The sequence below is a fragment of the Hipposideros armiger genome, unplaced genomic scaffold, assembly GCF_001890085.2.
Source record: "Hipposideros armiger isolate ML-2016 unplaced genomic scaffold, ASM189008v1 scaffold_52, whole genome shotgun sequence".
Classification (NCBI taxonomy): Eukaryota; Metazoa; Chordata; class Mammalia; order Chiroptera; family Hipposideridae; genus Hipposideros; species Hipposideros armiger.
Window position 1 is genome coordinate 1137029 of NW_017731402.1, and position 14048 is coordinate 1151076.

A 14048-nucleotide genomic window follows, 5' to 3' on the forward strand; every position below is an offset into this window, starting at 1 on the left:
GCCTTTTATCTCTAAGCATCACTTACCAATATCTACATCACAGATAAAATTATTTATACCAGGTAACTAAGAGAGATATATTGGTTGGAACTCCAAGGAGCCTCCAATCTTGACATCTGTGAGCTTCTGAGGCCACACTATACAATTTCAGAGTCTAGTTCAGTAACCTAGGATATAATGAGATGAAAGTCTGCTTTGTAATGAAGGATGAAATGGACAGTCTGGAGTCCAACAATGATAGGGTATTTGTGTTATCTGCAAAAGCGAGTAGAGAAACCTTCTCCCCCACATACAAAACCCCAAACATAAATATTCTTTCTGCTGCTAAAAGGGCATCTAGGAGCTGCCCTCTGAAAACAAGTTCCAGCAAATCTTACTTGGTAGCTAAGTGGTGATAGCTAAGAGAAGAATAGGTCCATATTAGTGACTTCTCTTTGGTTAAGACAGATAAATGGCAGACATGCAGAAAGACTCCTTAAAGGATGATGTCTAGTAGTGGCAGCTGTTCACATTCTTCCTTGCCACATATCACTGTCCACAGCTAATCTTTTACCACTGATGTTGTGTCATACCAGTCACTCTACACATGACAGTTCTAGGGTTGCAGAGCTCAGTGTGACAAACGGACCTCACCGTTCCAAGGTACTGGTAATAGATATCTCCACATGAGTCAATCACATCCAAGGGAAGAAAGTTCAGTGGATGGGGGTTCAAAGGGGTGGTATGGTCTACATGAAGTTGTAGCCCCCAACTTGTACATCAGTTTTGTTTGTAAAGATTTTTATTTAGAATTTATAATGTATTTTTCTATCGACAACTTAAAAAGTTGAAATCCTTCTAATTTCTTGAATTCTGATTGTCTTGGGTGTTCTGGGTTCTAGTTGAAAGCAATGACCCCTGTACAGGATTCAGGCTTTTATCCCCACTAAACACTGAATCCTTGTGAACCGTGGGGCGGTGGGGCAGAAAATATCATAGCTGATTACAGACTGAGCATAAACTCACAGACCCAGGTAACCCCCGATGGAACCAAAGGACAACTGATTTTAATGAATATTCTCAACAAAAAAGAAAATTCATCATTTAAACATGCAACTATTTTTATTCCTGACTGGTGACCAATATGCTACTTGATAGACTACAGCAACTATCTCAATATTTATATGTGACTTCATCCTGTGAAACCATCTACCTTTTGACTGTCATCAGAGGATCTATCTTCTGAGTCTACACTCACTTTGGGGATAGGGATCCACCTCTCAATCCCTCAGTCCATTTACACAAAGTCCTTTTGAATAACACAAAACATTCTTTTTTTCTACGAAACTACGTAATGAGGAAACTTCCTATTCTCCCATAAGGATATATAGTTTTCTTTCTTTTCACATAGTGGGCATCTTCTCTTTGGATTCTTCTACGAAAATATGAAGCAAATTTATGAATTTTTCTTCTTAGCTAAATTATTGTAACAGTGGCACGATTAACTCACTATGAATAGCAATATAAAGACCCTACATACCTTAAGTGAGAATTAGGTAATGCTCAGAAATATTTTTATTTCCAAAAATATTTTACTATTATTCCTGTTTGGATAAAAAAAAATATTTTACAGACATTCATAACTGACCCAATATTCAACAAAATGCAAATATTAAGGCAAGGGATTTAACCCAATAAGTATATGCTTGTATGATCGACTAATTCATTCCCTCTTCAAATTAGTTTCCATTCTGCCATTATGATCAAATGGCTCTGAAAGAAACTTGTAAAAAATCTCTGTCAAAGCTCTGACACGATGAATGAAAGTTTCGATCCTGATTATGTAACCTTTATATCTATTTAACAATCACTTGAAAATTAAAGCTACATGCAAGAGTCCTTCCTGTTCACTTGACTTAGCCTGTGTTTATTGTAGCCAGACTCTCAGTGTTTCCTTCATAAACCTTGCATGGCATTATTTTTCAATTATGTAAAGGTAAGGGGAAAGGGGAAACAAAAATGAGGATAGATGAAAGTGACTTATCATCAAAGTATGAGAAAAGCTAGCTACTTGGCTAAATAAAAATAACATATTTAGTGATTTGTAATATAAGAATAAAATGAACTCACTGAGTCTCAGGAGGTCTGCAATATGATCTTTGCAAAAGGTAGCTTGCCAATTTAATTGAGGTAGGAGTTATTTAATTTTTTTTACAGGTATAGTTTTCAATAAAACTACATATGCCTATAATACTGCAATGGCAGATGTGTCTCGATTATTAGAGGTGGGCTCAAGGGAATATATACAATGGATCTTGAAATCTGTAAGCAGCTGTTGGGGGGGGGGGGCTGAAATGACGGGGGAGGGCATTGTACCACACACACGTTCCTTAAGTGCAGCAATGTTTTGTTACTTTACTGCAGGTGTATTACAGAGATGAAATTTAATAACTTACTGTATACAATACCAATAAAACTAAAAAGATTCAGTGCCCTGCTGTTCATTAACACGGTGCAAATGAACTTGAATTATTCTGTGTGCGTGCACAGTCAGACCCCAACACACAGGGACCCCCACATCTAGACCTCTAGGGGACGGTCACTTCTTAAAACCCTCAATGAAGTTCTTCCTTAATTACTTTCTTATCACCAAATTGTCATAGTCCCAAATTCACACAAACGTGGCTCTGAGGTGGGTTGAAAGTAAGATATACCTGGTCATTTTTTAAAACATCATAGAAAGCCTTCACTGGAAAAGGTCTTTTAAAAGGAGAGGTTAATGGAATCAATGGATATATAGATTTCACCAAAAACCATAAGAACGTAACAGTGATAATACTTGTATGTTCTACTCAATGAAATCTGGGGAAGTGCCAGGCTAAAGAGACCACCCACAAAAGTCTGACTTCTCCCTTTATTAAGTACAAAGATGTCTGACAAAAATAAGTGCCATACTATGAAAAAACATTTGTGTGTTAGAAATGCTAAAGCAAGTGCAACTATGTATTCTTGTTATTCTTGTCAGATTTCTTCTCCCAAAAAACTACTTCCGTTAGATAACAAATAACCCACTGAACAAAAAAGGCCCATGTTTTAGGAAGCTCGGTTTAGATTATCTGTGAGGGAAAGCATTTGTAAAGAAATCCACATCAACATCCAGAACACACACACACTCTTTCAAAGTCTGGGGTTCTTCAGTTCTGAGCAGGCATCGGACACAGCAGCAGGCTCAGTACCTGTTCCTTTCTAATGTATTTATTTCTAAAACAATTACGGGCTTCTGTTGGTATCTTGCGGTGCTCCCAATATTTTAACTTGGGGTTTCAGTTTTAAGAGCTTCAGGAGACATTTTCTTAATGATGGAATCCTTTCAAGCATGATTGTAGACAAAGGAATGAATATCTCTGCCGTTTCATATTGAAAAGTTTTCCTGGCGCTGAATTGTGAATATATTGTCTGTCTTAGGGATAGAAGCTACAGGGCTATACAGATTTCTACATGATAAGCAGACATTTCAACATTAAATTTTATCCACGTATACCTCAGGGTTAAATCAATTGTTTGTTTAGGCATGAATTGGTTTTCCCCTTTCTCTTTACATATCAAAAATATAAAGATGAATTATAGTCCTAATTGTTAGTTATTAAAACCCCTGAATAGTTTTCATAAGAAAAGAGAAGTTAACCCCAAGATTCTGGTAAAATTTCAATTTAGATTCCAGGACTCCATTTCTTTGGTGTCTCATAAAAATCATGTGAAAACAATTTTAACGATTTTTTCTTACGCTCTCGCTGTCCTGAACTGTTGGATAAAACTTGCCTATGCTTCTAAGACATGCTTACTGTTTCATATATTTCACAATATATGAGTTAAACGCCATTATCAAAAAATTACTGGGTCACATTTAAAGAGTCTGCTAATGGTACTATTTCAGAATTCCATTCTAAATAGTTCCTGTGTTTTTGGAAGAATTATTTGTTCTACAATGGACCCAAATTTGTTTAATAGCAAACCATATTTTGCCCACATTGCACAAAAAAGCAAGGCCCACATATAATCTATATATTTTTAAGAAAGCGTTCACGCTAAAATGTGAATTGGCATAGTCTACCCCAGCCTTTTCACAGGGAATCTTCATTGGTTTTAATGCAATCGCATATGCTAATTCTGAGGATGTTACAGAATATTTATTCATATAGACACATGTGGTTTAATTTCTTTTTGAAAGGCTGGGTGTTCAGGAACAGCGTGGCCCACCCTCTTCCCTGCCTGCCTGCATGAGCCGTACTGAGAGTGCAAGTGCACCTGGGCAGCCCTGAGGGATGCCACCCTGTTCAGGCACCGTGTTAGGCCCGGATCGGCAGTGTGCCTGGAATCCACCGACAGTGGGTGTCTGGGTGGGCTCAGAGGCCTAAACACCTCACCATGGGCTCGGGCAGCAGGAAACCCAAATTGGAAAAGCACTGGCTTTAAAATTAGACATGAGGGTCCAAAGCCTGGCTCTGAAACTTACTTGGGGAAAGGCCTTGTGTCGGCTTGCTTTATTTTTCTGAGCATCATCTTCTTAATTATCAAATAAGAATCACAGTAATGACCTTGGAGGTTTATACTGGCACCTAATATTAGTTTCCCAGGCTTCCTCTACATTGAGCCCAAACTAACACAGAAATTCACTCATTTTGACATTCACTCTGTAGCCACATCTGGAGAAGGGGCTGGAACCGCTCTCTCAATGGTCCTTGACAGAGCAACCTCCCAGAGCATCACAGCACCCCCTAGGCGCAGTGGATCAGCCTGATGGTCAACCTTGTGAGATCTTTAAGAATAATTACTAGACTAGAGAAGGCCAGTGAGCATCTATAGAAACTCCAGTAATTGTAGCAAAATAAATCTAACTGCTAGGGGTACAGAGATAGTCATCAAGTTCCAAATTTCAGGTTCTCCACCCCCCCCACCACCACCAAAAAAACAAGACTAGAGTTTAGTTTGTAAGGAAACATACACATAATCACCTCCTCCCTCCTACATTAAAGCTTTTCTGAACAATAGCCTGAGCCATAACTATTTTTCTGATCAACAATATACCTTAAAAGATTTGAAGAAAGTGTTAATACTTCCAGTTTCCCCCAGGTAAGGTATTTAATTTTGATTATTAACATTATACTTGTATATGTATGAAGCACTTAAGTTGACGGTGCTGAAATGAACAATAAAAGAAAGTTCTTCACAGAATAATGTCAGCTATAAATGTAAAAGGAATGATGGAGTTTAAAAAAATCATTAGTTCAAAGACCTTGGACTCACGCAAGCATCATTAATGCATGCTAATACCATTGGGTTAAAGATTGTTCGGGAACAGGGATAGCTGCCTAGTGCTAAAGTGTCAATACAAAGATTGTTTGCTAATTGCCGAAGGGAAATGTTTATTTACAGGGGAAAGATGGGTCAGGGTACCACTTTCACCACGTGATTAAAGTTAGCATTACCAATACAATGTAACTTAACATCACATGCCTCTGGCTGGAATGCGGTATGAAGCACATAGAGTCATCTATGAAACACTCAGGCCCACTTTCATCTGAATAAGCCTTAAGACCTAATTTTGAATTTGTAGGCAAGACAAGTGGTAGAGTAACAAATTAAATAGCACCACAAAGAAATAAGCCAACAACTCTAGAAAGGGGTGGTGGTGGTGGTGGTATATTTTTTAAAACAGCTGACCTAATCTCTGGAAGGGACATATCAATTTTTTAAAAATTGCAGAAACTGTTCTAGTATAAAAGAAATTATAAAGAGACACAGAAACCAAATACTACATATAAATGCAATGTACCCCCCCTACACACAAAAGGCTATTAAAAGACATTTTCATGGGGCAATTAAAGAAATTTGAATATAGATTGGGTACTAAGTTAGGAAACTATTGTTTATTTTGTTAGGGGTGATAATCATATTTTAGTTAAATAGGCAAGTATTCTTAATTGTAAGAGATACATGATAAAAATCTAGGGGTAAAACCTTATTAGATATTGCACTGAAAAAATGGTTCACTGAAAAATATATAAATATATACCTATAAACACATAAAGCGAATATAACAAATATTAACAACTGTTCAAGTGGTGAGTATATGCCCTTCGTTTCATTATTTTTTTCAAGTTTTCTGAGTATTTGAAAATCTATACTATCATATTAAAATTTGTTTTAATTAGATAAATGGACCTTGGTCCTGCCCCTTAATATCCAGAAAGCTGCCGGCGGGGATGGAAGGGAGGATGTACAACGCTTCCCCTTGTTTTTCTCCGTGGTACCTAACACGTGACTAGAGGGCCAACAAATATTTGTTAACCAATCAGTGAAAGAATGGCTCCCTTCTCCTGTTTGGTGGGTGTTGGGAAGCTTTTGGGAGAGGGGTACACCCACAGCAGCGCCCCAAAATGAACGTGCTACTGCCCAAAAATCAGCGTTCGGGCCAAGCCACAATGGCATACCCACGGCAAACTCAGGTCCTGTGATGTCTGAAACTGCCGGGATTTTAACTATTCTGTCCCATGCTGGCACATTCAAAACCAACAGGGGTTCTGACCTTTGGTTCCAATCACACACCCACCGGAAACACAGAACATCTATAATTCCCTCATCGTCTCCTTTCAGGCCTAGAACAGTGAGGCCACCAGGCCAGTCCTCAGCCCCTGGAAAGCGAGTGACAAGTGACTCTCCAGGATATGGCCTCTGGGTCATTCCAGGGTCTGCACAGCACGTAAGAAGGGGGGATTTCCAAAAGCCTTTGAGAGAGGATGCTTTTCTGGTTTTCGTAGGCAGGCAGGCAAGCTCACTGAGTGGCTCTCATACACTGCTATTCAGGCTTTACTCTAGACATGATTCCTACAAGTGATGCTGGAGACATAAACATTAGGTCATCCCAGTCATCACACGGCTGGGCACAGAGTCCACACAGCTCAAGGGAAAGCCGACAAGGATCCTGCCCTCCAGGAGTTTAGAGGATCCTGGTGGAGACCAGCATTCAATAAACAGAAATAATGGCAAACCGGAAAAGCACTATGAAGTGAAGCGCACGCTAAGGCAGGAAGTACACAGACACACACAGGATATAACGCAGCCCATGGGTAGGAGAGGGTCCCAGGAAGAAGGCACGGAATTACTGCACAATGTGAAGAAACACATTAAGCCTAACGTCAAATTAAAAACCAAGATGTGTTTCTGCTGACACAAGGCCTAAAGAGCCATTTTCATAAAAAGAGCAAAAGGACTTCATGCCTTTTTTGCTGATTTCCTTTCTATGATGACTTTCAATAAAAAAAACTTAAAGGGGCCAAAGTTTTGAAAGTATATAATTTGTAATCCTTTTTGTATCAAAAAGAAAAATAATGGAAAGAAAAAATGAACTCTTAAATAAGTAATTTGTTTCAGAAACAAATCTACATTTAATTTCAATGAATCAAAAATCACTAGGTTTATGAGGAAACTAAATTACATATAGAGAAGACCTGTTTCCTCTACAGCTTCCAAGTTACTGAAATTTAACGCAGATATTTGAGATTAGGGCTAATTCTTAAATCCCATTGGCTTTAAGATAGAGACGTCAAATAACTTTATCAGCACAGTCCTATTTGATTATTTGCTGAGGGAGAAAAAGAATGCGGGTAAGGTTAAGGCCTTGGACTTCACTAGAGAAAATAAGCTATGAAATGGGACATTCAGTTGTGGAATTTTGCATAAAGATTTCAAGGCATCTTACTGATTTTCAGCACGTCACTAATTTTCATTGCTTGTTAAATGAAGTACAAATGCAATAGATTTCCATGTCTTAAATAATCAAATAAAGGCAAGAAGTCTAAAACCCTTTTCAAGGTCGGAGGCAACACCACATTTCGAACACAGATCTTTGGAGTATATTCCTATAGAACATTCTAGAAAATCACCAAACCAAGCTGCACATTAGAATCAGCAGGGGAGTTGTTAGAAAAGCTAAGGCCCATAAGCATCTTACTTAACTGGTGTCAGGGCCCAGCTTTCCATGTATTACACACACACGCGTGCGCGCACACACACACACACACACACACACACACACACACACACACACACACACCTAGTTCAGGAGATATTAATAACAAAACCACTGTCTGAGACTTGGGCTATATCCCAGAAAGAAAAGACAAATAACGCCTGATAATCAATGCTGAATTTCCATTTAAGGGGAAATCTTCTGCCTTAATAGCAATCATTTGTGTTGACATCATCATCTCATTCAAAAACAGACGATCTCAGCAAGAAAAAAAGAAAAAGTTTCCAATTGCCACACATCCTATTCAAAGCAGCAAAAGAGGCCAAAAGCAAATGACATTTTTTTTCTCTTTTGTCCTCTGCAGCGATGCCCATTCGGTACACTAGTTGTTGCTTATCATGTTAGGGTTGGACTATCTTGAGAAAAACTTTCTTTCCGCTCATTTTCATTTCTGTCAGACTTTCCATTATAAATTTTATTTTCTCTGCCAGTAAAAGTAGTATGAGGTTGCAATTTGGCAAGAACACTTTAAGCCTGGGTGTGATTTCCGTACCCCAATTTGATTTAAATTAGTTTTGCCATGTTTAGTGAGAACTAAAAAAAGTCCATTTGGCCGCTTTGGTTTGTCTACTGGTACATTTTCTATACTATTTCAAAAGTCTGAAAAAGTCACCATGATTATTTCTGATCATTTTATGTAGAAATGTAATAATAAATTCATATTACCCCATTACGATTTTTAATGAAAACAACTTAATTGATAATACAGGACCTGCCGGCTTTTATTTTTCAGCTAAAATAGTCAATTTTTTAAAAGCCACATGTATATCACTACGAGTGTTAAATCTTCAAGAGAGACATAATGTTTAAATATAAAAGTTTAAACCTTATACATTTTGAAACAATATACATTTCTCCCAGACAGTGTTTTGCTACCTGTTGCTTACCACCGCTCTCTCTCTACACCAAACAAAAGGCTACTGGGACTGGAATAAGCAAGTTCCCATGTAACGGCGCTCGCCCTATAACTCCACAGGATACATTTGCTATAATACAATAAAGCAGCTTTTATGCTCCTTAGGGCATATCATAGAAAGGTTTTCCACCCTGCTTCTCTATAATGGAGCAGACAGGAGAAAACAAAAGCCTCTCCTCTATGTAAGTCACTCACCTTGCCACACAGTGAGGAATCATTTCAGCTGTGATCTGCTATTTAGACTTGAAGCCCAAGACACCGAGAATCTGCCTTTCTTTTTGGTTTGGATAGCTGGTGTCAGAGATAGGGATTCAAAAAAAAAAAACAAAAAACAAAAACAATTCGGCACCACAGAAACTCATTCACTGGAAGACACACTATATGGTCTGTTCTATTCTCAAATTTCACAGAAAGCAGAAATTCATCATATGTATACTTTTCATCTCCGGCCCCTATTTCCTCAATCAGGGAATTTCCAAAATTTCACTCTTTTATTTATCCATAAGTGATGACACTGTTCATGAATACTGCTGAGACCATGCTAAGCACAGAGAGAGTTCTTGCAAGGCTCACAACCATGAAGCAGAAATAAGAAGAATCCACACTCCACATCTATATTATCAAGACTTTTTAAGAAAAGCATATGCAATCATACTCCTGTATACAACAGAAATTTCCTGGCCATGAATGTCTCAAAAGGAACCTCCCAAGGCCCAGAAATTCAGCCATCCCATGCCAGTCCGTCCACCTCTACACTCCACCCTCTGCCCCCTTCCACTTCTCACCTTGTGTTTGTCAAAAAAATGAACTTCAGTTTCACCCGAGGGAAGTATTTCCCACAAACCGAGGGAGGGTCTGTGTCCCTGCACATACACAGACAGACTCACGCGGTCTGCTTGATGCTTTCACAAGTTAAGGGGCCCCGCGCTTACTCAGCAGAGGAAATCTTTGTGTCTGTGAGGAATCACGCCAATTCCTATTAGTAAGAAAGGATACAGGGGCGAGGAAGCCTATTCTCTCATTGACCAGAAAAAGAGGCCCAGCAAAACACAGACCTCTGCCATGACCATCTGCAAAAAGGAAGGATGTTGTCAACTTTCTTCTCCCCAAAACTCCAACGACCTCTGCCTTGACCCTCAGAAACCAGATACACAGGAACAGGCTCTTCTGCAGGAATTGAGAGCTTTACACCAGAGACTCAGCACTGAGAGGCTTGTCGCCCTGGCTATCTACGCCGAACATTTGCACTCACATTCCAAAGATGTTTCCGTTGCGCTGGAATGGCTGTAAATTTCTTTCCTGCAGAATTCTTTCCAAACAAACTGCCATGAACTGTACTCTGCAGCTTGTGCAGCAGGAGTTCTTAACCAGGCACCATTCACCTCCTCGCAACAAATCTTTTCGATGCTGAATATGACTGCATTGGTGGCTGAGCCAAAGGAGTAAACTTGAAAAATGCAAATATATCCAGGGGGGGGAGAAAAAAGAAGACTCCACCAGAATTCCACCTTTAGTGATAGATGACTGATAAGAAAAGGAAACCTCCTTCATGGGCTCTATTTCATTACTAAAACTGCTGACATGTTTCAGGATATATTAAACAGTTGTTTTAACATTTTTAAATGATTTTTTTTTTCTGTATCATTAAAGAAAATGGGAGGGTGAGCAGGTTCAAGAGAACAAGCATTCCCTTTCCAACACAAAAAGAACATACATTCTGTTTGGGTGAATAATAAAACAGTAGAAAGCTCTGAATATTAAAAAAGAGTATTAAATTCTACCAAGAGTTTTCCAAAGTAAGAAACGAATGCACTTTTAAAAAGAAAGCCTGAATCTTAAAAAAACAAATAAACAAAAAATTTAAACATGATTACTACCGATACTAAAATTAAAAAGAAAGCATCTAGAAAATCTCAATTGTCTAGAAACAAAGCTTACACTTTTGGCTAGTGATAGTATTTTTAGAACTGGGCTTTCTCTGGAGAGTTCAAAGTATGCAAATGGAGAGTGCACACAGACGCAGACGCACACATGCTATACCTTTGTATTACACTGGCATTTTATTATTTAATTAAAGTACTCTTATTTTTCTAGCTCACGCATGCTTCCCTTGAGACGGCTTTGCTGTTAGCCTGCTGGCCTTGACTTCCAGCCAAAAACAATTCAGAAACAAAAAGGGACAACAAATCATATTTTCACAGACATTTTTATCCCTCAGTACAACCCTGTTTTCACACAACATCATACAGCCCCTATGAAAACTATAATTTAGGGCAATAGCCACCGGAACCCAGGGTCTGACACATGGCTGAGCGAAGTATTTCCAGGGTAAGAAATTCTTAAGTTCTTAATTGCAAATAAACTCTTTTGATAAAACCACTTTCACCGACATCGCTGGTTTGCAAACAGTGCCCCTGGTACCGGCTGATGGATGAAGAAATAAAAACAAGCCAATGAATGTAGTTCTGATATGCCCAAGATCTAAAGATGAGGTGTTTATTGCTTCCATGCTCTGTGCTGTTTCATTACTTTTTAAAAGAAAGAGGCATCGGCAGACTGTTAGTGCATCTTAGTGTCACAATCTAAAATGCATCATCTAATTTACAAAAGAAACTGATTTACCAAGTAAATTCTCTCAATCCTTCCCCATGCGAAAGTCTCACTTACCTGGTGGCAACCCTGTAAGTTTGATTCTCTCCCATAAGATGAGTATGAGCCCCTTTCTGTTTTACCTGCCAAGAGAAACAACAACAACAAAAAAAGTGTAAATTGTGTTTTTTCCTTTAAAAAAAAATCTCCTCCAGGTAACAGACATCTACTTCTCTTCCCCGATGTTTACATACGTAAAGTAGGCACTACTGGCAATGTACACAAGCAAGAGAGGGAACAACACTTCCTCACGCTGGCTATGATAAACTGGAAAAAAATATCCTTCATTCCTATTCTTAGCCAAACTGCTCCACACTTCCAAAAACTGTCATTCCAATGGCCTCCACTCTCTCTAACAAACAAATTGTCATTCCTTATTTTCACTTTCTTTCTCTCTCAGAAAATTTCAACAATTTCCTTTCTATTTACACAGCAGGCAAATTATCTATGTAATGACCCTAGTCTAGTAATTCCCATTGATTATATTGACACTTAATGGTGAGGCCAAAGCTAATCAATCAAGGCTTTCCAGATGGTGAATATAGCAAAGAAACTATTCAAAATTCGGAGACTCTCTCTCTGTCTGTCTCTCTCTCTCTCTCTCTCTCTCTCTCTCTCTCTTTCTTTCTCTTTTTGTTTTTAAACTCCCTTTCCCAGGAGTAAATCACATCATGATTCAAGATGATGATGGAGTTTACTTTTAGGAAAGAGGACTTCTGAAAAATTGCCCACTCTGAACCCAAGTTCATATTCTACCAGTAGACCCAGCAGGACATGGGACAATGGAACATGAAGATCTTGTTCCGATTCTAACAACCCGAGTTTTATCTATAGACAGCTTTACAGAGATGCATGCAGCCTCAATGCTATTTGGCCATATCTAAGGATCAAACAAAGGCTGCTCATTTGTTTCTTTTAAAAGTAAGTTTAGCCTTAATAATCAGCAAGGAAGACAATGAAACCACATTATAAGAGATCTAAGCAGTAGTTTATTTAGTGACATAGAAAGTCATCACAGAAAATCAGTCCATACCAGGGCATTAAAAAGGGCTAGTGACATGGCCACGAACCCAAGAACACAAATCCCACCTCGCCCGTGACTGAAGGATACTTACTTTTTTCTTCGAGACTAGAGTTTTAAGAAACATTGTGCTTTATACCTAGGGCTATAGTATTCTTTTTTTTTTCCAATGGGAAAATTCAAAACTAGTATTTTGAGGGGCTGATTGCATATCTGTCTAAAGTGTATAACCCCCAAATTTTCCCCTCAACTGAGCCAAGTTAACACAAATGCTAAGAGTATCAGCAGTCATTTTTAAAAATCCTTTAGCTCAATGACAATGTTATTACTGTATGTCTTCCTGCACCACACAAAGAATGTATTTTTAATAAATCTTATATCTGATCAAAAGTGTACCTTTTATCTAAGTCACTATATATATATATATATATATATACACACACACACATATATATATATATATATAAAATGGAAGATGATTTTCAAAGTCAGCTAAACCTGAGTCTTAAAATTAACCCTCTCTCCCCCAGTTTAACTTTTCTACTGATTTCAATGAATCTCAAACTTGGGAAAACATCCCCCCCCACCCCCCACCCCTGCCATTTCCGGTACAGCGTTCAGTACAAAGTAGAAAATCAATGCCCATATCAGTTTCAATTCTAATGAAACAGGGTACCATCTCACACAATGTCAGTCTTAGGAGATCTAACAGAATAACTCAAACTGTATGAGGATTTTACATTGAAGAAAAGGCTCCTTTACCTGCTCAGCAGTGCAAATGGTCAGACAGACATATTCACTCTCCTGTGTGAGTCAAATACACTTCTCTTTACAGATATTACCAACAGAAAAGACCTGACCTTTATGAGCTATCAAATGACGTATGTCCTTCCTAAGCTCTTTCATCTAAAAAGCTTCAATACAACCACACGATAATTCAATTTGACATAATATTCACTTGTTTAATAACTAGAAAGGCAGGTAGAGAGGCAGGTAAGTAGGTGGGCAAACAGGCCTAGAGACAGAGTGAGACAGAGAAAGAGAGAGAGAGAGAATTTGCTCTGACTTCCCAGGAAATTGAACATCTAGTGTCCTGCTTTGGTAATTTCTAAAAATTGGATTGTAAAATACAGTTTGAAGGAAGAAAAGCTATCTTTTTTTTTTTTTTTCTCTAGAAGGAATTACTGAAGCTATCCTCTATAGAATTTCACCACCTGGCATTATTTCTCAACTCGAGTCCAGCACACAGACCTCAGAGAGAGAAATTTTTCTACCAGGGTTTGTCTCAATTCATGTAAGTTAGAGCTATTCCTTCCATTATTTTAAAGCCAGGATGTCAGTGCAAATAGTAAGGATGAGCGAGAGAGAGAGAGAGAGAGAGAGAGACAGAGAGA

At 38.4% G+C, this 14048-nt stretch overlaps 1 protein-coding gene across 23 annotated transcripts in view; it reads right to left on the reverse strand.

Moving 5' to 3' along the window:
- The window catches only part of TCF4 (transcription factor 4), a 350789-nt gene that overhangs the window by 156039 nt on the left and 180702 nt on the right, over positions 1 to 14048 (reverse strand). For 17 of the 23 annotated variants that reach the window (XM_019640672.1, XM_019640685.1, XM_019640667.1 and 14 more), the window contains one exon: positions 11652 to 11716. In XM_019640672.1, the coding sequence (XP_019496217.1) occupies positions 11652 to 11716 (65 nt within the window). Of the gene's footprint in view, positions 1 to 9179; positions 9268 to 9769; positions 9940 to 11651; positions 11717 to 11827; positions 12199 to 14048 lie in introns of those variants that run through there. The other 6 variants (XM_019640682.1, XM_019640678.1, XM_019640676.1 and 3 more) reach the window with 5 other exon arrangements.